At 37.5% G+C, this 23,039-nt stretch overlaps 1 protein-coding gene across 5 annotated transcripts in view; it reads left to right on the top strand.

Annotated features, from left to right (window-relative positions):
- The window catches only part of MPP7 (MAGUK p55 scaffold protein 7), a 296,574-nt gene that overhangs the window by 103,554 nt on the left and 169,981 nt on the right, over positions 1–23,039 (top strand). For 4 of the 5 annotated variants that reach the window (XM_064284961.1, XM_064284959.1, XM_064284960.1 and 1 more), the window contains one exon: positions 20,297–20,415. The exons of the other annotated variant lie outside the window; for it this stretch is intronic. In XM_064284961.1, coding sequence (XP_064141031.1) covers positions 20,297–20,415 — 119 coding nt within the window. The remainder of the gene's footprint in view (positions 1–20,296; positions 20,416–23,039) is intronic. 5 annotated transcript variants of the gene reach the window in all.

Here is a 23,039-nt window from a genome sequence, read left to right as displayed (position 1 = left end):
TTTCAGACTTAAAAATTTATTGAGACTTATTTGTACCCTAGCATATGGTCTATCCTGGAGAATGATCCCTGTCCACTGGTGAAGAATGTATATTGTGCTGTTGTTGGGTGGACTGTTCTATATATGTCTGTTAGGCCTAGTTTTATAATGCCATTCAAATCCTCTTATTGATCATCTATCTAGATGTTCTGTCCATTGTTGAAAATAGCATTGAAGTCTCCAAATATTATTGTAGAACTATCTATCTCCTTTCAGTTCTTTCAGTATTTGCTTCATACATTTTGGGGCTCTGTTGTTAGGTACATCTCTATTTACAATTGTTATATCTTCTTGATGAATTGACCCTTTTATCATTATGTGATGCTCTTCTCTGTCTCTTATAACAGATTTTGACTTGAAGTCTATTTTGTCTGATGTTAATATAGCTAACACAGCTTTCTTTTGGTTCCTAGTTATATGGATTTTTTTTTCTCTGTCCTTTCACTTTCAGTCCATTGGAGTCTTTGGTTCTAAGGTGTGTCTCTTGTAGTCAGTCTACAAATGGATTCTTTAAAAAAAATTCATTCTGCCATTCTCTGCCTTTTGATGGAGACTTTAATTTATTTGCATTTAAAGTAATTACCTATATGGAAGGAGTTAACATCTGCCATTTTGCTGTCTGTTTTCCAATACTGCCTTCTTTGTGTTTAGTTGTTTTTTTTTTTTTTTTTTAATTTAACTATTTTGATCCCCGTCTTTCCTTTTGTGTATATTTTTTAGATATTTTCTTTGTGATTACCATGGGATTACCTTTAATACCCTAAATTTGTAACAACTTGTTTAAATTGATACCAGCTTCAGTACCATACAAAAACTTTATTCCTATACTGCTACTCCCCCCTCCACTATGTTGCTGTTATCACAGGTTGCAACTGTATAAGTTAATGTGTCCAATAACATAAATTTGTAATTATTTTTTATGCCTTTCTCATTTTAAATCAGGTAGGACATAGCAGCTAGAGTTATGCACCAAAAATCCCGTAAAACTGGTTCTTATATTTGCCCATGAAATCAGCCTTTCTGGAGGGTTTCTTTTCCTCCCTACATACAGCTTGGAGTTACTATCTAACGTCCTTTCTTTTCAACCTGAAGGGCTCCCTTTAGCATTTCTTGCAGGGCAGGTCTTGTGGCAATGATTCCCTCAAATTTGGTTTATCAGGAATGTCTTGATTTTGTCCTCATTTTTGAAGGACACATTTGCTGAGTATAGAATTCTTGGTTGACAGTTCTTTTCTTTCAACACTTTAAATATGTTATCACACTGCTTTCTGGGCTCCAAGGTTTCTGTGGATTTCTTGTATGTGATGATTTGCCTTTCTTTTGCTACATTTAAGATTCTCTATCTTTCATATTTGAGAGTTTGCTTATAATATGCCTTGGTGTGGATTTTTTTGGGGTTTATCCTGCTTGGAGTTTATTGAACATTCTCGATGTGTAGGTAGATGTCTTTTGTGAAATTTGAGAAATTTTCCACCATTATTTTATCAAACATTTTTCCTGTCCTGTTTTCCTTCTGGGACTCCCATAAAGCATTTATTAGTTCACTGATAATATCCAACAAGTCCCTTAGATTATTTTCATTTTTCATCATTTTTTTTCCTTTTGCTCCTCAGACTTGATAATTTGAATTACTCTATTTTTAAGTTCCCAGATTCTTTCTTCTGTCAGCTCAAAGCTGTTGCTGAACACTATTATGGCTTGAATTGTCTTCTCCCAAAATAGGAGTTAGGATTGTAACCCCTATACCTGTGAATATAATCCCATTTAGGAATAGGATTTTCTTTATGTTATGAGGCCATGTAAGTATAAGGTATATCCTAAACCTGATCACTTCTGAGATATAAAAAATGCAGGTTAGACACAAAAGTGAGTGTAAATGGGGGTTCAGTAGATGCTGCATGAAGATCACCTAGGAATCAAACACTGGGGCTACAGAATCTGAGACAAGGGTCTTCCCCCAAAGCTAACACAGAGTGAGAGCCTTTCACTACCGTCAGTGCCCTTAATTCAGCTTCCTAGCCTCCTAAACTGTGAGAAAATACATTTTTGTTTTTTTAAAGCCACTGACTTGATAGTATTTCTGTTATAGCAGCACTAAGAAGCTAAGACAAGCACTAGTGGATTTCTCATTTCTGTTATTATACACTTTTCAGCTGTAGTAATTCTGCTTGGTTCCTCCCTCCTTTTGTTTGGTTTCTTTTAAAAGCGTCTATCTCTTTATTGAAATTCTCATTTTGTTCTTGTATCATTTTTCTGATTTCCTTTAGTTCTTTGTGTTTTCCTTTTGTTGTTTGATTACATTTAATGCTGTTGTTTAAAAGTCTTCCGTTTGTTCATTATCTGGGCTACCATAGGGATGCCTTCCAGCACTTCCTTTTGTTCCTTTGACTGGACCATCCTTTCCTGTTCCTTTGTATGACTTGTGATTTTTTGTTGTTGTTGAAACAAGGACATTTCAAGGTTATAATGTGTTAGCTCTGAGACTGATTCTGCTCATCCCCAGGGTTTCATTTTTTTTTTTTAATGGTTGAAGACTGTAATAGTTAACCTGCTCAGTGACCTCCCTTAAGTATTTTTCAGTGATGACCCTCCTGACATATGTGAACATCAAGTTCTCTGTTCCCCAGCCTGTGGTCAGCTAGTGTTTTTAAAGACAGTTTGTTGTACTCTGGGGGAAAAACAAACCAAAACAAGACCTTTCTTCCAGTCTTTGCAGCTTTGCAACTTGGTGCTATACCTTCTGGAATCTTTCTTCAGGACTTAGGCTTGCTGGTAGTATGCTTAGGGATCAGTCCGAGGTGAAAGGTATTTTCCGTACATGCGTTTTGCCCTGAGCACGTGTGTGGTTTTTAATTCCTCTGTATACATGGTGCTTTTTAAAGCATTAATTTTTGGGAGAAACTTGAATTCCCACTTCTTCTTTACAATTTAGTTATTAATTACATGCTCCAGTTAACACTGTATCGCCAAGTGGCTAAGGGCAGTCACAGCCGTTATGTCCTCCTTACCATCTCCTTCCCAACCTGATATGAGCTCCGAGACACGCAAAACTGAGGGGAGTGCTCCATTTCAGTCCTCCAGGCAGCTCCAGACAGATCAGAACGGACACATACACTAAACCACTGGCACAGCATGTTCTGCCTATCCCAGAGCCAGAGATTAGGCCCTCTCTCTGACAGGTACCCTGCTGCCACTGAGCCAGGGAGGTGAAGGGGTGCAGGCAGTGGAAAATAAAAATTCTACCATTAAAATGTCACCTTTTTGTTAATTTCACATTTACTTGGTTGCTGCAGCCTTCCAGTTGCTTCTCAGAGTTCTCACAGAATTAAGTCTACCAATTTCTGGTCATTTCCTTGGTAACCGTATGAGGGATATGAGTATAGAACTGCTCATGATGCCATCTTCCAGGAAGTCCACTTCTTGATAAGTTTGAGGATTGTGGAAAAATCACCTTTGTAAATGTCTTGAAAGGATTTTTAGTCTATCAAATGTCTCTAAGACTGAATTTTCATAACACAGTTTGGATGTGATGAGATTATTAGAGATTGTTTTCATGGTGTAGGGATCTAGTTTATTCTTCTGAAATGGTAATCCAGGGGCTTAGCACTTCAGGTAGGATAATTTCTCACTACTCAGTTGATTCAAAATGTCACTTTTATCCTATACTTAATTCTTTATGTATATTGGGTCTGTTTCTGGATATTCTGTTTCAGCAGATTTCACTGGACAGTTTTTCAATCTTTGAGGTGGGGGAAATACCCTCGATGGTTATGAATTATGTTGCACACAGGCTGCTTAGAGAAGACTGTGGGTCAAAAGGCTTGGGAAAACATTTAGTTTTGTTGTTATTAATTGTGAACCACCAAATTATTATTTTTAGCTAAAAATAAAATCTATTTACAGTTTTTAGTAACTATCAGTTATTACAATTTATACGTGAAAGTACCTTAGTTGTTATTACCTGGAAACTCTATAACTTACATCTTTTCCCCATTGCAACAGAAGTTCTTAGGTGTTTTTGATAACATGAGGGTCCTTAGGAGTGCAAGCACTGCATTGTTGTGTAACAGATTGGCAGATTGGGGATGTTGCAAGAGAATGATTGAAAAGAAAGTAAGTTAAGATAGTTCTATCTCTTAAATGCTGCTAGGAGGTTCCCCCCCCCCCACTCTAATGCTTATTAATTTAACTAGTAATCCTCTAAGAGGCTATGATAAAGATGATGGCAAGTACTGTTTAATAAGGGCCAACCATGTGCTAGGTATTTTTTGTGCATTCATCCCATTGTAAAGGAGGAGGGCATAAATTAGATACAAAGTACTCATCCTTTATCCCTGTTGATCCCAGTGAGAACGTATACCGCTCTTTCCGCCATACCACTCTTTGCAACCAATAGAGTGCCTTCTGCTTACTCAGTTTCTCATGCTATTTATCTTTCTGTAAAGGATAAACCCAAAACCAAAACCCAGTGCCATAGAGTCGATTCCGACTCATAGCGACCCTATAGGACAGAGTAGAACTGCCCCATAGATTTTCCAAGGAGCGCCTGGTGGATTCGAACTGCCAACCCTTTGGTTAGCTGCCGTAGCACTTAACCACTGCACCACCAGGGTTTCCTTCTGAAAAAGGATAGTGCCTATAAATTAACATTTACCATTTAATACGCTTAACGGTAGCCTTAGTAATAACATAAAAGCTAAGATTATAAGATGCGGTACTGCAATGTACGCTTTTCAGCTAGATGTAACCATGTAGTATGCTATATTTTAAATATACTATAGTAGTTGGCTAGAAAAGCTAAAGCATCGTATTTGCTTTATGCTAGTTAATATTACTACAAGATTTATTTCAATATTTATAAAAAATTAGTATTTATAGTAATATTAACTAGCATAAAGCAACTACAATGCTTTAGCTTTTCTAGCCAACTACTCTGGGCTAGTTAATCCTGTAACTGATTAAATGTAATTAATTTTGTAAAAGATGGCAACAAGCTATAATTTATGAGTTTTAGGAGTACTTTTCATTTTGTTATGATTTGACTTTTGGATGTTCTACTGCTAAAAACCGAAGTGCTGTAATATTTACTTTGGGTAGTACAGGGTACTCTGCAAGCCCACAGACTGCTTACACAAAATTATTCAACATTTGCAAGCTATTTGGAGCTTAGAGATAATGTCTAAATATGAAAAGTTATGTACAGGTGTATGCACTTGCCCTCTGTTAACTAGCCCTCGTTTTATAGAGTTAAAGGTGGTTGTATAAAATGTTACTGGGCAAAACTATAATATTACAATTATTTAAATTGCTTTACATATTTAAAAACTGAGCTTACAGAATGCTTTAATGAATTATTTGCAGTTGAGGGATGAAGTTAGGAAAAGAATGCTTCTATCATGGTTGTAATTAAAGTATTTTAGTAATATAGGTACTTTTGGAAATAAAATACACTTGAAATGAGAAAAATTGAGACCTGTTAGGAATGGCACTGAATAGTGCTGATTATTTTACCTTTGACAAAGTGGAAAATTTAAAGCTTGGTGTATCCCATTTTATTAATATAATAAAATTTTATAGTGTTGTTCTGGGCATAGATACATGTTCTTTAGTGTTTATTAGCCCTTGGTTATAGTAAAACATTTTGGTCCTGCGCCTGGCTATACCATACAGAATACAAGTACCAAAACTAAGATACAAAAGCAAGTAAATACGTATTTGTGTTTCTTTTTCTCAAGTCTTTTTCTATATGATTTCTGAATATTTCAGTTACTTATACTATCTAATGTGATTGAACACAGAGAACATCTTTTTTTATCATTTAACATAGGTTTATAGCTTCCCCAGACTTGTTCTAATAATGAAGCTATGAGGGATATGACAAGAATGGTGATATTAAATTTCTCTAGACTAATAGTAAATTTTTCCATTCTGATGTCAGGAATGTTGAGCCGCTGGAATCTGCAGGCAGAGTGAATTGTTCACTGCGGGAACACTTTCATCAAATTCGTAGCCATTTATTCTCTTAGGAACTACTACTGTCTTATACAGAATGTTGTATTTTTACAGAAGCGGTTTTCTGGATGGAGCTGGAAAAATTTCTTTTCTATGCTTCTGTATTTTTGAGCGTTTCAAGTTTTAGAAATGTTATTGTTTTGAGGATTCGTACCATATTTCAGCATTAAATTTATTGCCTTAGTTTTAATAACAATAGGTTATATGTGTCTAAATACAATGCAAAAAATTATGGAAAATAAATTGTTCTTAGAAACTTGTTTTTAAGTAATTTATATGTTGTTGGTTTTGTTGCTGTCTAAGTCAATTCTGACTCATGGTGACCCCATATGTGCAGAATAGAACTGCTCCATAGTATTTTCAGGAAACCCTGCTGGTGTAGTGGTTAAGTGCTATAGCTGCCAAACAAGAGGTCGGCAGTTCAATCCGCCAGGCACTCCTTGGAAACTCCATGGGGCAGTTCTACTCTGTCCTATAGGGTTGCTATGAGTCAGAATCGACTGGACGGCAGTGGGACAGTATTTTCAAGGCTTTGACCTTTTGGAAGCAGATCCCCAAGCCTGTCTTTTAAGGTATATCTGGATGGGTTTGAACTAACAATCTTTCAGCTAGTGGTCGAGCACTTAACCGTTTGCACCTAGGGACTCCTATAACTTATATAGGTGGATCTGTGTTTATATTTTGTCATCATTCATCTTGACTTTTCAGATTATCTACAATATGTATATTAATCTCTCAATTTATGGCATAGCATTTCTTAAAAAAATAGCCAATGGGGGTGGGAAGAAGGAATGTGTGAAATTCTCTATTAGTTTAGGTTAAAAATGTTCACAAATCAGGAGTTGAGATTCTGACTAGGCCTAGATGGTGCTGGGTATTTAAAAATAAATATATTGGTATATGTTTTCTTTCTTTTTTTTTTCTGAGACAGCAGAAATTTCCTCTATTTAGTAAATTTTTCCTCTCTAATAGACTCTCCTGGGCCTTGGCGCTTTTTTGTTTTGTTTTGCTCTTGTTCGTTGTGTTTGGAGAGAGTATCCACTGACATTAGTTTGTGATAGTGTGGCAGTATAGGTCATCAACTAAAATATGGGTTGTATTCTTTGGTTAGAAAGCTTCATGTTTTGTCTTATCAGTGTCTTAATGTTCCGCGAACACTTAATGTATGTTTAAAATTCAGTTGCTTGTGTACTTAAAATGAGACTGTTCTTCTCCTCAGTTTAGTATTAGTCTTTGTATGTGTTTGCCTCAGTTGGTGGTCCATCAAGGTTAGGCTAAACATAGAACAGATAAAGCTATCTATCTTCCTTCTATACACAGCTTTGTTACAGGAGTGTACAAGAATGTGGTTTTCCAATTGTATGAGTGTCATACTGATCCTTTAGTTCAAAGATTCACTTTTCTAGTACTAAATCACATTTCGAGTACTAAATCACACTGGAGCCCTGGTGGTGCAGTGCTTAAAAGCGATGGCTGCTAACCAAAAGGGTGGCAGTTGGAATCCGCCAGCTGCTCCTTGGAAACCCTATGGGGCAGTTCTGCTCTGTCCTATGGGGTTGCTGTGAGTCGGAATTGACTCAACAGCAGTGGGTTTGGTGTTTGGTTCAAATCACGTAGCTCCATATTCTCCCCCTCCTACAGTCATACCCCATACCCTGCCTTTCCACTTTCACTTCCTTTTTATCACTCCATCTCAGTCGAACCATAGCCACTTCTCAATCATACTGTTGTCATCATTGCTACTTTCCATTGTTACCTACTCAGCACTTTGATCAGACCCTCCAGTTACCTTAAATTGCATTACACGCTGTTATTTTCATTTAGGCTTCAAGTCTGCATAAGCAGCTCTATATAATTTAGTAAAATCATACTTTGCCTAATTCTTTTTAGGCTTTCTGAACCACAAGCAATTGGACAAGTTAGAGGCTTTTATTTTTTGCCTTGCCCTTGGATTGCTTTTGATGTAATCCAGATGTTGTATCTATATCTTATAGTCTTGATGATGAAAAAACAGTTATTGTTTGACAATAGCAACAGCTCTAGTAATTTTCTTCTTTTATGAAGCATTATCGCTTTATCCTCATATGCCTGGGAAGCAAATGTATTTCCTCAGGTTTTTTCCCTCCCATCGTTTCCTGCTCCTCTTCTTCCCCATCTTAATGATTCAGAAATAATTGTTATCATAAAGATCCATTTTGTAAAGTCTCTACCAAATGGTACACCCTTTGGTGACTTTCTGGCATAAGTTATTGATTGGTATTATTTTTCTGACTTTTGAGTGTGTTACATACTCAGTGAAATCCTTGTAAGTTTAAGATCCCAGAATTATCTTGTAATCTTATATAACTAATATGGCATTTCAAGTGGAAGATGAAAGTCTATCAAAAACTTTAAAGTACTTAAACTATAAACAGGAATCTTCACATTTCTCTTATAAATTTTAATCATATCTAGAAGTCTTAAAAAAATTACTGGGAGAACTAATGTTAAAAGGCTCAAAAGCAAGATCTGACTAAAAAAAAAAAATACGTCTTGAGATTATATTGCTGGCTGTTTTTGCCACTGTCTTTGTACATAGTCAGAATTCTTTGAGTTTTAGTTCTGCCAAAAGGATGAGGAGAACAGTGTTTTAAATGACACGGTTGATCCTCTAATGAACTGTGTCCATATTTACTTCAAGAGTTAGAAACCCAGGGATCCAGAATGATTGATAATTTGAATGAACATTTGTTGTCTGTTAGATTTGTTCTCAATAAGGCAACACTTGGTGTGGGCTATCGATTGGATTCTGACTCATATCTATGAGTCTATAGGACAGGGTTTCGTAGGCTGTAATCTTTACGGGAGCAGATCTCCAGGTCTTTTCTCCCATGGAGTGGCTGGTAGATTCAAACCGCCAACCTTTCGGTTAGCAGCTGAGCGTTTAACCCTTGCACCACCAGGGCGCCTTAAAGTAACACTTGTATGTTATAATCTCTAGTGTATTCTTTATTATGTCTAACATTAGTAGTTTGGAGAAAAGTGAAAATTACTTATTATTACTGCAGAAAATTAGAACAAATTGATGAGAGCCAAAGTACGACCTTGAGTATATCCCACCTAAATTTAGAGACCACCTCAAGAATAGATTTGATGCATTGAACACTAATGACTGAAGACCAGAGTTGTGGAATGACATCAAGGACATCATATGGGAAGAAAGCAAAAGGTCATTAAAAAGAAAAAAAAGAAAAAAAGACCAAAATGAATATCAGAAGAGACTCTGAAACTTGCTCTTGAACGTTTAGTATCTAAAGCAAAAGGAAGAAACGATGAAGTAAAAGAGTTGAACAGAAAATTTCAAATAGTGGCTCAAGAAGACAAAGTAAAGTATTATAATGACATGTGCAAAGACCTAGAGATGGAAAACCAAAAGGGAAGAACATGCTCTGCATTTCTCAAGGTGAAAGAACTGAAGAAAAAGTTCAGGCCTCAAGTTGCAATACTGAAGGATTCTTTGGGGAAAATATTAAACGACTCAGGAAGCATCAAAAGAAGATGGAAGGAATATAAGATTGGGTATACCACAAAGAATTGGTCAACGTTCAATCATTTCAAGAGGTACCGTATGAGCAGGAACTGATGGTACTGAAGGAAGAAGTCCAAGCTGTCATGAAGGCATTGGCGAAAAACAAGGCTCCAGGAATTGACGGATACCAATTGAGATGTTTCGACAAACAGATGCAGCCCTGGAAGTACTCACTCGTCTCTGCCAAGAAATTTGGAAGACAGCTACACGGCCAACCGGCTGGAAAAAACCCATATTTATGCCTATTCCCAAGAAAGGTGGTCCCACCAAATGTGGAAATTATTGAACAGTATCATTAATATCACACAGAAGTAAAGTTTTGCAGAAGATCATTCAAAAGCGGCTGCAGCAGTATATCGACAGGGAACTGCCAGAAATTCAATCCAGATTTAGAAGAGAACATGGAACCAGGGATCTCATTGCTGATATCAGATAGATTGTGGCTGAAAGCAGAGAATACAGAAAGATATTTACCTGTGTTTTATTGACTATGCAAAGGCGTTTGACTGTGTGGATCATAACAACTATGGGTAACATTGCAAAGAATGGGAATTCCAGAACACTTAATCGTGCTTGTGAGGAACCTGTACATAGCTCAAGAGGCAGTTGTTGGAACAGAACAAGGAGATAGTGTGTGGTTTAAAGTCAGGAAAGGTGTGTGTCAGGGTTGTACCTTTTCACCATACTTATTTAATTAGTATGCTGAGCAAATAATCTGAGAAGCTGGACTGTATGAAGAAGAACAGGGCATCAGGATTGGAGGAAGACTCATTAACAACCCGCGTCACGCACATGACACATCCTTGCTTGCTGAAAGTGAAGAGAACTTGAAGCCCTTACTGATGAAGATCAAAGACCACAGCCTTCAGTATGGATTATACCTCAACATAAAACAAAAATCCTTACAACTAGACTAGTAAGCAACTCATGACAAATGGAGGAAAGATTGAAGTTTGTCAAGGATTTCATTTTACTTGGATCCATTCAACAGCCATGGAAGCAGCAGTCAAGAAATCAAAAGATGCATTGCATTGGGCAAATCTGCTGCAGAAGACCTCTTTAGAGTGTTGAAGAGCAAAGATGTCACCCTGAAGTCTAAGGTGCACCTGACCCAAGCCGTGGTATTTTCAGTCGAATCATATGCATGTGAAAGCTGGACTGTGAGTAAGGAAGACCGAAGAAGAGTTGACGCCTTTGAATTGTGGTGTTGGTGAAGCATATTGAGAATGCCATGTACTGCCAAAAGAACGAACAAATCTGTCTTGGAAGAAGTACAGCCAGAATGCTCCTTAGAAGCAAGGATGGTGAGACTGTGTCTTACATACTTTGGACATGTTGTCAGGAGGGATCAGCCCCTGGAAAAGGACATCATGCTTGGTAAAATAGAGGGTCAGTGAAAAAGAGGAAGACTGTCAAGGAGATGGATTGATACAGTGGCTGGAACAATGGTCTTAAGCATAACAACGATTGTAAGGATGGCGTAGGACTGGGCAGTGTTTTGTTCTGTTGTGCATAGGGTCACTATGAGTTGGAACTGACTCGACGGCACCTAACAACAACAACAACCTTCCCCATTAATGTAAACTCATTGCCCCCTAAATTTCCTATTTAATCTTTCAAGTTGCTGTTGTCAGTTTGATCCCATATAGATAGATCCTGGAAGAGCACAGTGCTTAAGGCAGACATTCTTTACTAGTTAAGCTAAAGTATTATTTGGTTTTAAGAAGACTTCAGGGGATATTTTTGGTTTAAGGTTTAAAGATTATGTCAGGGCAAAAGTTTCAGGGGTTCATCTAGCCTCCATGGCTCCAGAAGGTCTGGAGTCCATGAGAATTTGAAATTCTGTTTTACATTTTTCCCTGTTTTGACCGGGATACTTCTATAGAGTCTTTGATCAAAATGTTCGGTAATGGTAGCCAGGAACCATCCAGTTCCTCTGGTCTCATGGCACAGGAGGCAGTAGTTCATGGAGGCAGTTAGCTGCACATTCCATATCCTCCTCCTATTCTTCTGTGTTCCAAGTGAGTAGAGACTAATTGTGTCTTGGATAGCCTCTTGCAAGCTATTAAGACCTGAAGCACTACACAACAAACTAGGAGACAGAACAGAAGCACTAAACATGTTACTAGGCCAATTAACTGGAATGTCTCGTGAAACCAGGACTCTAAACCAAGGTACCAATTCCCATGAGGTGTCTGGTTGTACATAACCAGCCTCGGTGGCTACTCTTTTTTTTTTTGGTCATTGTTCTTTCTTCTTGTTGTAATTATACCTATCACACAACTTTTGCGAATTCAACTTTTTACTGGTGTCCAACTTCTTGACAACAGTTACACCAACTGGCTGTGTAACCCTTGATCAATGTGATTTTTCCATCACCATTAACTCCTCCTTTTCTCCTGCCCCCACCCTGGTAACCACTAATAAACTTTGTTCTCTCTACATTTGCTTTTTCATGTCTTTTTACATAAGTGATATCATACAGTATTTGTCCTTTTGTGATTGACATTTCACTGTGCATAATGTCTTCAAAGAAACCCTGGTGGTGTAGTGGTTAAGTGCTATGGCTGCTAACTAAAGGGTCGGCAGTTCAAATCCCAGGTGCTCCTTGGAAACTCTGTGGGGTGGTTCTACTCTGTCCTGTAGGGTTGCTATGAGTCGGAATCGACTTGATGGCACTGGATTTTGGTAATGTCTTCAAGCTCCATCCATACTGTAGCGTGTATCAAGACTTTGTTTCTCCTGCTGCTTGAGGAGTATTCTATTGCATGTATGTACCATATTTTTTAAACTTATATTTTGTAACCAGTTTTCTTGATGATTAGCATACTTCGATGTTTTAGCATCACATTTGGAATTTATTTTTATTTAAAAGACACATAGGTTGTACAGCAGAGTGAGGCATCATTCTAACTTTTACCTAGAATTTGTTTAATCCTTGTAAAAATCCTGTAAGACGGGTATGACTGTACCTGTTTTGTGTATTAGAAAATGGGTTCGCAGAGATGTTAATTTGCTCAGGGATGCACAGCTGTTGCTGAGTTGGGGCTTGTATTTCTGTAGTCTGGCTCTGGAGTCTAAGCATCCTACCACAAGGCCTTCCTATGTGTAGTTCTTTTCCTACAAGGTTTTTCTACTCCCTCCTCCACTACCCCCAAGTTAGCATCTTTACTTCTCTCAGTTCAGCACAATTGTTGCTTCCTTGAGGAAACTTTCCCTGAAATTGCTCATGTCTCACTGTTAACCTTCATGGAACCACCACTCCCTTGTAGTAATTTTCACAATGCTAACTTTGCATTTATTTTCGTGATTAGTAATATCCGTATGGTACACTACACTGACAACTCCCTGGGGGATGACTTTGCACCCCACCCCTCCACCATTGCATCCTCAGCACTTAACAGTGCCTAGGACATAGTAAGCTTAAGTATTTGTGGAGTGAAGTTGAAAAGAATCAAGAAGAATTTTGAAATATGGAAGAAATAGGGAGTTTGCCAGCGTCCTAAACAAACCACTTGAAATGTGGTCAAGCGTGTTATGCTGAACGTGTTAATGAAATTTTGAGTTGAGAATGTTAGTGTGCTTGTTTTGTCTTTCAGATAATCTCAAGGGGGTTGGAGGATGGGAATATGACAGCAGTAGCAATCATGAGGAAATTGTTTATCTGGTTAATTGGTGTAAGATTGCATGGAGACAATTACACTTTCAGGATCTAGCGAATAGTAATCCATTGTGGCTGGAAAGAATTTGAGGGGAAGTTATAGGATACACTGATGGGAAAAGGTTTACATCAGATAGTTACCCAGAAGTGAAATTTTCTAGAATTGTAAAAGTAGTATCTATCTTGTAAACACTCAAAGTACAGAAATATATAAAAGTGAAAGTAGTTGTGTCTTATTCTTTCTGGTTTCTCTCCCCAGGTAAAACACTGACAGCAACTGGGTGTACATCGTGCAGGCTGCCCTTTAGCCTGCCTAGAAGTACAATGAATGAGTGAAAGGAAGTGAATTAGTGGATGAAAGAAAATAATATGCTTCAGTTGGCTTTTCTTTAATTATTTGTTAGATGGGAGGAACCCTGGTGGCCCAGTGGTTAAGTGCGTGGCCACTAACTGAAAGGTCAGTGATTTGAACCCATCAGCCACTCCATGGGAAAAAGATGTGACAGTCTGCTTCTGTAAAGATTACAGCCTTGGAAATCCTATGGGGCAGTTCTACTCTGTCCGATAGGGTCGCTAATGAGTCAGAATCGACTTGATGGCAGTGGGTTGGGTGTATTTGTTAGGTGGAACATTGTTTCATATATTAATTTTTGGGGCCATTTATTTCTTTTTATTGGTTAATTATCTTTTATTGTATTCTATATTAATCTCTGCTTGTGGCAAATAATTAGCAGTTTGATTTATGTGTGCAGATTTTATTATAAAATATCAATCATTGCATTTTATGTTTTATTTGTCATGCTAAGAAAAGCCTTTACTTCAACATGATAAAATCATTCTAAGAAATAGTCCTCTAGTGTTTTCATGATTTCGTATTTTAAGCATGAAATGCTGAGTCCATCTGGAATTTGGGTGTTAGGTTAGGTATTTCGCTTTTTCTCTTATTGCTAATGAGTAGTCATTGAAGATTCCTGAGTACAAGATTGAAATGATAGGACCAGTAGAGGAGATATTAAGCCAGAGTTGAGTTTAAGTTCTGAATGTGATACTTACTTGGCTAATTGTCTCCTCCTATAAAATGCAGTTAATAATACCAAAAAAAAAAAAAAAAACCCGCTGCCGTCGAGTCCCACTTATAGTGACCCTAAAGGACAGAGTAGAACTGCCCCATAGGGTTTCCAAGGAGCGCCCAGTGAATTCGAACTGCCGTCCTTTTAGTTAGCAGCTGTAACTCTTAACCAGTACGCCACCAGGGTTTCCGCAGTTAATAATAGCACCTACTTAATGATTTGGAATCGACTCGACGGCAACAGGTTTGGCTTTTTTTGGTTTGGTGGTACAGTGGTTCAAAAGGTTGTCAGTTTGAACCCACCAGTCACTCTGTGGGAGAACCATGTGGCAGCCTGCTTCCATAAAGATTACAGCCTCGAAACCCTACTGGGCAGTTCTACCCTGTCCTGAAGGGTCGCTATGAATTGGAATCGACTCGACATCGGTGGGTCTCAGTTTTATTGGGAGCATTAAATGAGATAATCTATGAAGCACTTAGCATAGCTCTGCAAGTCTAAATAAGCTCTGCAAGTCTAAGGTGTAGTTAATCATGTTAAGACTTGTTACTGGTAATAATTATTACTAAGTCTTATTTTAGGAAATGTTATTTGTCAGTGGTGAAAGATAGATTAAAGGGTGAGAGAATAGGAACAGGCATAATTTTAGGCAAGGTGAAAATTGATGAGGGTCTGACTATGATGATGGGAACTTCTACCCACAGTTAAAAGTGCTATCAGATTTTTCTAGGGGTTGGAGTAATCTTATAAGGTAATAAAATCTTAGTAATTCAAGGTGACTGTTTATAATGATCTTGCACCTTGCCCAGTGACAGTGGACAAGCTCTGGCCTAGGGGAGGCAACCATGTAGTAGGCTGCAACCATGCTGCGTCCCCAGCCTTGGGGAGGGTGCCCTCTTCCAGTGTTCCCTGTTGGGTGTTCTGCTTCAGTCCTGAGTATTCTTTAGAGTTCTGTTTACTACCCTGTAGATTATCCCATGTTACGATTAACAATTATTTGTATTAAACTTACTGTTTTTAAGCTACTGCCTCGCCTCTGTCTCTGTCTTGGACCATAATTGACGTAACCATACAGTGCAGAAATTAAGGCATAACAGAAGTTAGTGCACTTAAAAGATCTGTAGATTTACATTGTCACTGCTGACTTTCCACCTTGGGTGTTCACTACCCTAGAGCACACCCTTCTAGCCCCTCTTTTCCTTCCTTCATATCCTTGCTCAAGCCCTGCCCAGCTCCACTCTATCCTTGTCTGACCTTCACAGACTGCTGTCTTCTTTGAATTGCTGTAATTCTTATTGTACAGATTAACAACTTACCCTTGGCATATTTTAATTTTGCTCTTGTTTTCTTTTTTCTCAGTGTGTGTATGTGTGTGTGTGTGTATATATATATATACACACACACACACATATATATATAAAACCGAACCATTGCTACTGAGTCAATTCTGACTCATGGTAATCCTATAGGACAAAGCAGGGCTGCCTCATAGAGTTTCCAAGACTATAAATCTTTACAGGAAGCAGGCTGCCACATCTTTCTCCCACGGAGTGCACTGTGGGGTCAAACCATCGATCTCTCAGTTAGCAGCTAAGTGCTTAACCACTGCATCACCAGGGTTCCATTCTCAGTATATAAACTTGTTGCCGTTGAGTTGATTTCAACTCACAGCGACCCTACAGGACAGAGTAGAACTGCTCCATAGGGTTTCCAAGGAGCACAGGTGGATTTGAACTGCTGACCTTTTGGTTAGCACCGTAGCTCTTAACCTTTATACCACCAGAGTTTCCCAAAAATAATATATATTAATTTAAAAATATTGCCTTTTTCTCTACTGGAACAGTTTATGACATAATTTTAATTAAAACTCTTCATGTATATTTTTGACAGTGTCTTGTATCATATGTACCCAAATATGAGTTTTTTTCCCTCACAATTTTATCTCTGAGAAGATAGAGCTACCTTATATTCAAGTCCCTACAAAATCTTTCATAGAATACTCAATTATTTCACTTAAAAATGTGTTCCTTGGAGAAGCACACTTGTTTTCATATAACCTAAATTCATAATTGAGCATTTAATCAGCATTCCTAAAAATTCGTTAGACATTTGAATATTTCATCAACAGCCCAAATGTCTGTCTATTTATTCCACTTGGGGGAAATATGTTTTTTGGATCTTTTCTTAGAAAAATAGACTTCTTATATTTAGGATTGCTTTATGTTTGAGCATTTATGATATGTATTCTGTATCATCCAAGATTTTAAGATCTCTGGGGGTGGAGATAGTATACGTTCTATACTTAGTTATATCCCAGTGACCAGAGCAGTGCTGTGAATGTAAGAATTCAGTAAATGTTGATTCTTAGGAAAGTGTCCTTTGAAGAGCTAACTCAAGTGTCATTTCCTCTCCAAAGACTTTCCTGATGTCTTCTTCCTCCTTTGGAAGAACTGCATTTGCCAGAAGACTCTAATGCTGCCCTGCGTTTACTAGTAGACTTTTCTGTGATTGTCTTGCCTGCTGTACATAAACTCTGAGGGACAGCAAGCATGTCTGATTCATCTTCTGTCTTTAGAGTCTTGAACAGTGCCTGGTACCTACTACATCAATGCTTTTTGGAACAAAGCATGAATGGGCTTGAAGAACTATAGAGGAGTAAACAGTAACTTTCACTGTCTAAATTCTTTCTCAGGGGTCAGTAGATTTAGATAGAACAATTTTGAAGGTATCATTTACTGCCTGTATACTCTCATTGCTTGTCATCTGAATCCCAAGGACCAGATACATTTAGATATCATAGTGTTCTTTGCTGATGGAACTCCAGGAACTAAGCACTACAGTATTTTAAAAAAGCAGATGTTAAAACACAGATCCAGGTTTATGCATGGACAGAGATGATTTCTTGGGTCTGTATAATTTGAGTGGAAGTGGTTGTCAGTATTGCCTTCATTGAGACTACATACAGCTCTGGCCCTGTAGCTCTTGAACAATCTTTAATTTCTGGTTGGCACCATCCCGTCTCTTCTGCCTTGGGTCTGTGGTTACCAAATGCACTAGCTGAGGAGAAGTGACTGCTGCTGTATCTAGCATGCCAAACTGGGATGTCATATAAATTAGGATTGCATAAAGCTATTAAAAAAAAAAATTCAACTTTATGAGGTTCTGCTAACAGTAAATTTACTGTTTTTAAAATTTTAAACATGGTTTATTCCCACCAAAAGTTAAGCAGAACTTGTGTAAAGTTAACACTTTCCGTATGTAAAAGACTAGAGTGGTTTTATTTCCAAGTATGATAGTGTATCCAGTTGAATGGACAGCTAGGCAGCTGTTTTGACTTTGAACCATTGTATTGAAATGGTGTTTTCATTTTAGAGAAGAGAGTGAGGAAGAAAGGACATTCATTTTTATCTAGGCTAGGGCTAGGCACCGCTATGTATGTTGTTCCATTGAATTCTTACAACAGTGATGTTTGCCACAATTTTCTAAAACTTTTTAATTCAAGGTAATTGTATATTCACATGTGATTGTAAGAAACAATACAGAGAGATCCCTGTTAATAACAGTGTAATTGTACCCTTCACTCACTTTCCTCCAATGGTAACAGCTTACATAACTGCAGTACAAGATTACAACTAGGAAATCGACATTGACTGAATCCATTGATCTTATTCAGATTTTATTAGTATTAATATGCATTTTGTGTGTGTGTTCTATGCAATTTTACCACACATGTTGAGTATCATTTCTTTTTAAGCATGTGGGAGAAATAGGCTCAGAAAAGCTGTGACTTGCACAAAGTGTAGGTCTGTTTGATCCAAACTTTTGCTTTTTCAGTAATAATAATCATTAATAATAGTAATCAGTAGTAATAATGTAACAATGACTGAAACTCCTGTTTCCATTTGAAGCATATTGAGTACTTACTGTGTGCCAGTGACTGAGCTTGTTTAAACCCTGCAACAGCTGTACCACACAAACTATAGTGAAGGCTGTGGAATCCGGAGCTCGATGGGACTGCCTTGTTTCTGTCGGTCTCGAAAGTTTTCTTCCTTTGACGGGGTGCACTTTACCATTTTTCTATTTCTCTCAATTCGTGGAAAATATTTGGTTTCTTTCCCTGACAGGTTTTCCGCCTTATACAGATTCCAGCTTTCACAGGTTTTACTGTACAATTGAATTAGTATTGTTAAATACTGCATCTTATTGCCAAAGAATAGGTAATTATTTTTACAGGCTCTGAAATCAATAACAAAATAATGATATTTCACCCTCTCTTTACATATTTTTGGTGGTTTCCTTAGTAAAACACATGTGTTATGAGTTAGGATGTCACCTGGAAGGAGAGAAAGGAGCAGGAAGGTTTCTCCTGAGTGATTTCTTATAATCTAAATTGCTTCACAGACAGTTGCTATGCACTCTCTGTCTTAGCAGAAGTATCGTGTTCCATGGGTGGGGTGGAGAGGTAAGTGTCTCTCCATCTCGTCTCGCTTTGAACGTTGACCATAACCACTGACTTGGCAATTTAAAAAAAAAAAAAAATGTATATTTAAAATGAGACCTGTGTTACTATACGTGCGAGATGCCTTCAAAATAGTTTTTACTAAATTATAAATAAGAGCTGGTTAAGGCACAAATGCCAGGCTTTTCAGGGAATAAATGTAAAACCACTAAGAATACTAAAGCATGTAATTAGGGTAATTAAAAAAAAATAGTATTTAGCTTTTTTTGCGGGGGGGTCCAAAATTAAATATAGTCCCAGGAATGTTTGAATTTAATCGACTCTTCCAAGTTACATATCTAACTTTCAAAGTGGTACCTAATACATTTGGCTGTGAATTCTCACTGATTAGTAGAATATTATTATAGCACTTTAGGATGATGCTAGATAGAATAATTAGCAGCCTATAATTTACTTACTATTCTCTGCTAGTTAAAGATCTTGTAAAGCTGTACCTGCTATGAACAGCAGCACTTGTTCAGACTAAAAATAACAGCAGTACTGTGTGCTGTAGGTTCCAGAAGATCTTGGTGTTTTTGTAGAGAGCACACAGAAATAAAAGGAATTTTGTCCTTTTTACCTCATGTAATCCCACTGGAAAATGAAACATGTGCTATGAGTTGATATCGACTTCTGCCAGGTCACCTCCCTAAAGAGTCTCGGGCAAGCACTGTTGCAACATTTCTTGGACAGCGGTCTGATAGCCTCTGAACGAGATGGATAGTTGATGTAGCTCGCTACTGTGAAACACTGTGCTACTGTCTGTCCTTATGAAGTGTCTAGTGAGGAGCGAGCGCCATGTGTAACCTGGATCTGTTACTTTAACTCTTTCAGTGGGTATTAGATACACTTTACATACCTGAAATCTAGACTTAAAATTTAAACTAAGCCTTTTTTTTTTTTAATGGTTAACTGTGATAATACCGTGTGTCTTTCTTGTCTTTCTTTTCAGAACTTTATTTTGGATGCTAGATAATATAAACATTTTTGATGCAATAAATAACTAGGAACTATTTGGAAACCACAAAACCTTTTTAATGGACCGCTCTATCAATTTGCTGCTCTTCTAAGGAAGTTTTTCCTATTCATGACTCATTTCACTCTTTGGCTAACATTGAAGGAAATGTAATAACGATTAAAAAAAGGAATGTATGCTTTTTCTTCTCTTTGGAAAACTCATACACATTTTTTGTCTAGGGTTATGTAAACTTGGATGACTGTAGAATGTTGACAACGATGAAAGGTAAAAACTAGCTTGTTAATACATATGTGTTTGGAGTTAAAAAAATCAAGAAGTTTCCTTTGCTTCTTCAGAGAAGTGCTTTACTTGATGGCACAGAATACAAACCCAGTAAAAACAACGTGTTCCAGGCCATCGTGTACACACACCTGAAGCGAAATTAGTGAGATCACCCTAAGATTACACTTTGTGTTTTATTTTCATTTTATAGGTCTTTATGAGCTGTTGGCTGCTCTGCCAGCCCAGCTGCAGCCACATGTGGATAGCCAGGAAGATCTGACCTTCCTCTGGGATATGTTTGGTGAAAAAAGCCTGCATTCACTGGTGAAGGTAAACCATGCTGATGTCAGATTCTCTTTGAGAAAAACATATGGAAAAATATTTTGAGTGCCATCTAGTAAACCAGAGATCAAATTGTTGCTGTCTGCAAACAAAACATCCTTGTTTCATTTCACTGGCGGGCGTGGACGTTGTTAAAAGATTCCACCAAAAATACATAGATGATTTCATTTAATGGTGGTGACCTGGCCCTGCATACTAATGTAGCAAACATGTGCTCACCGTTGTTAGAAAAAGAATATGAAATAGTAGCGGGAAGGTTTAGACTCCTTTATGGTCAACATTCATGAGCTGGAATTTAACTTAAATAAATAAATATTCACAGCAGAAATTAGAAGGAATACATTTTCTGAGGTCAAGGATGGCAGCAGTTCAGTAGCCGCATTAATTTAAAATAATTTCCTTTAACAAAGTCAACTGAAATTCTAGTAAGTTGTTTCTTTTATTGGCACGACTCTTCTGAAATGATATTTTGTATATAAATACATCAGTGCTAAATATGAATAAAAACAGCTTTTGGAGGGAGTCTTAGTAAAGAATCATGCCATGAAAATGATCAGCCACCAGAAATCAGATCTGGCCAGAGAGCAACACTGGGAGTGATCAGAACTCATAAGGCAGTAAAATGAGAACAAGAAACTTGCTGGAAAATATGCCACTCTTGTTTCTGGAAATATGAATTGCATTTTCTTCCATTTAACTCAAACTAGAGGGAATTGAGAGGTCTCAATTGAGTCTATAAGAGGTAGAAACCCATGCCTCAACAATATCTGGACCTATATACTTAATTCAGCTAAATTTGTTAGGGTTGTCTGTTATGGTAAGAGGCTTTTAATTGATGTTGAAAATAAACAACTTCTCTGTTACAATTGCTTCACAGAACAGAATTCTTATTCCTGGTGTCAAATTTACTGAAATTTGTGTGTTTCAAATAGTGGCAACTTTCAAGAAGTGCTGATATGTGATTTTCTTAGTAGACCATTTAAAGACTAGTTAGCTTTGTTTGTTATTGTTCTTTTTAATAACAGCGTAATTGCCAAGGGGTTTGTTAGAAATAGTCTTTGATTATAATTGATCAAGTTTGTAACTTTGTGAGGCGATCAGAAATATTCCTGTGTTGAATATATGCAAGTTGAACACCTATAGACTTATTTAGGTTGATTCGATCTTTTGATAGAAGAAATAAAATGTATTTGAAGTGCCATTATCACCCCTTAATCAATAAACAAACATGCCCAAAACAATGGAGGCATGTTTGTTTGTATTTATAACTTGTTTTCATTCTCAGTTTCCTAACTTAAAGTGGAAATCATAATACCTGTAGACAAGGTTGTTCGTGAATTTCAGATACGATAGTGAAGATCTAAGTTACTTGATAGTTATGAGGTGGTAAAAAAAAAAAAAAAAACAAACCCATTGCTGATGAGTTGATTCCGAATCACAGTGACCCTATAGGACAGAGTAGAACTGCCCCATAGGGTTTCCAGGGAGTAGCTGGTGGATTCAAACTGCAGATCTTTTGGCTAGCAGCCGAGCTCTTAACTACTGATTAGGCAAATATAAGTAGGCATTATTCAATATTGAGGAACAAGTTAATTATCATAGCATGCAAAGGACCACAAACTAACTGTAGAGATGGCTGTTATTCCTATTAAAGGAATAAAAACGGATATGTGAAAAAATTCTTAGTTATCCTGGCTTTTGAGTTTTAACCATAGGGTTTTTTCCCAGAGCTTTAAGCCAGTTCAAACCAGTTCAGTCATGGCCAACGAAGCTAAATTGGAACGGGCCCAAATTTTTATAATGTGGGTGATCTGGAACTATAACGGGAACAGGAAAAATTACTGGTTGAAGTCCTGGAATGGGAAACTCAGTAGAGGCATAATGAGCCCTTTGAGGAGCCTAATGCATGAGATTGGATTATTGGCAGGACTGAGGAAAGCAACATACATTCAGAGCAGTGCAGTTGGCTGCCATCTTTGAGTGGAGCACAGCTGTTTCCAACTCTACTCAAAATCCAATGGGCAAAAGATTTAGTTGCTATGCAACATGTATGCTGCCCTTGTTTCTAAGAGGAAGATTAGGTTTTTAAGAGGGCTTCAACTTCTAATTTTTCCTGTTGTGGTTATGGTTCTTGTTCACCCAAATTTTAAAAATTCGAGTCTGCTCAGTTTCACATCCTCAGCCATGACTGAACAGGGAAGAGCCGGTTCAAAGCCCTGTTTTTTTCCTCCAAAGTATATGTCAGTATTAAGTGGTTAGGAAGCATTCTAGAGGGTGTAGGTATTTGGTTTTATAAAAACGAAGCAATTAAACTGATGTCAATATTTAAATAGCACAATACTGCATGTACTATTACAAATGTTTTTGTTAATATAAGATGTATTTTTCAAATTAGTTTTATTATGTTTAACTCTAGTATATTCTCAATTTTTTCATAGTTCTCCCAATCCCTGAACTTTTATCACATGGAGATCTCAAGTGTGTCCTTTGACTGACCTATTCTATTAGTTTTCAGATACATAAAGCCTAAAATGACTCCAGGAGGCAAGCTCAGGGGACTGCAGCTTTAAACAGCTGGAAAAAACTGCTTAGCTGTATTCCAAGTGCCTCTA

This window comes from Loxodonta africana, chromosome 4, assembly GCF_030014295.1.
Source record: "Loxodonta africana isolate mLoxAfr1 chromosome 4, mLoxAfr1.hap2, whole genome shotgun sequence".
NCBI lineage: Eukaryota > Metazoa > Chordata > Mammalia > Proboscidea > Elephantidae > Loxodonta > Loxodonta africana.
Note: the sequence above shows the minus strand (reverse complement) of the source record. Positions and strands in the feature narration are given on the sequence as shown.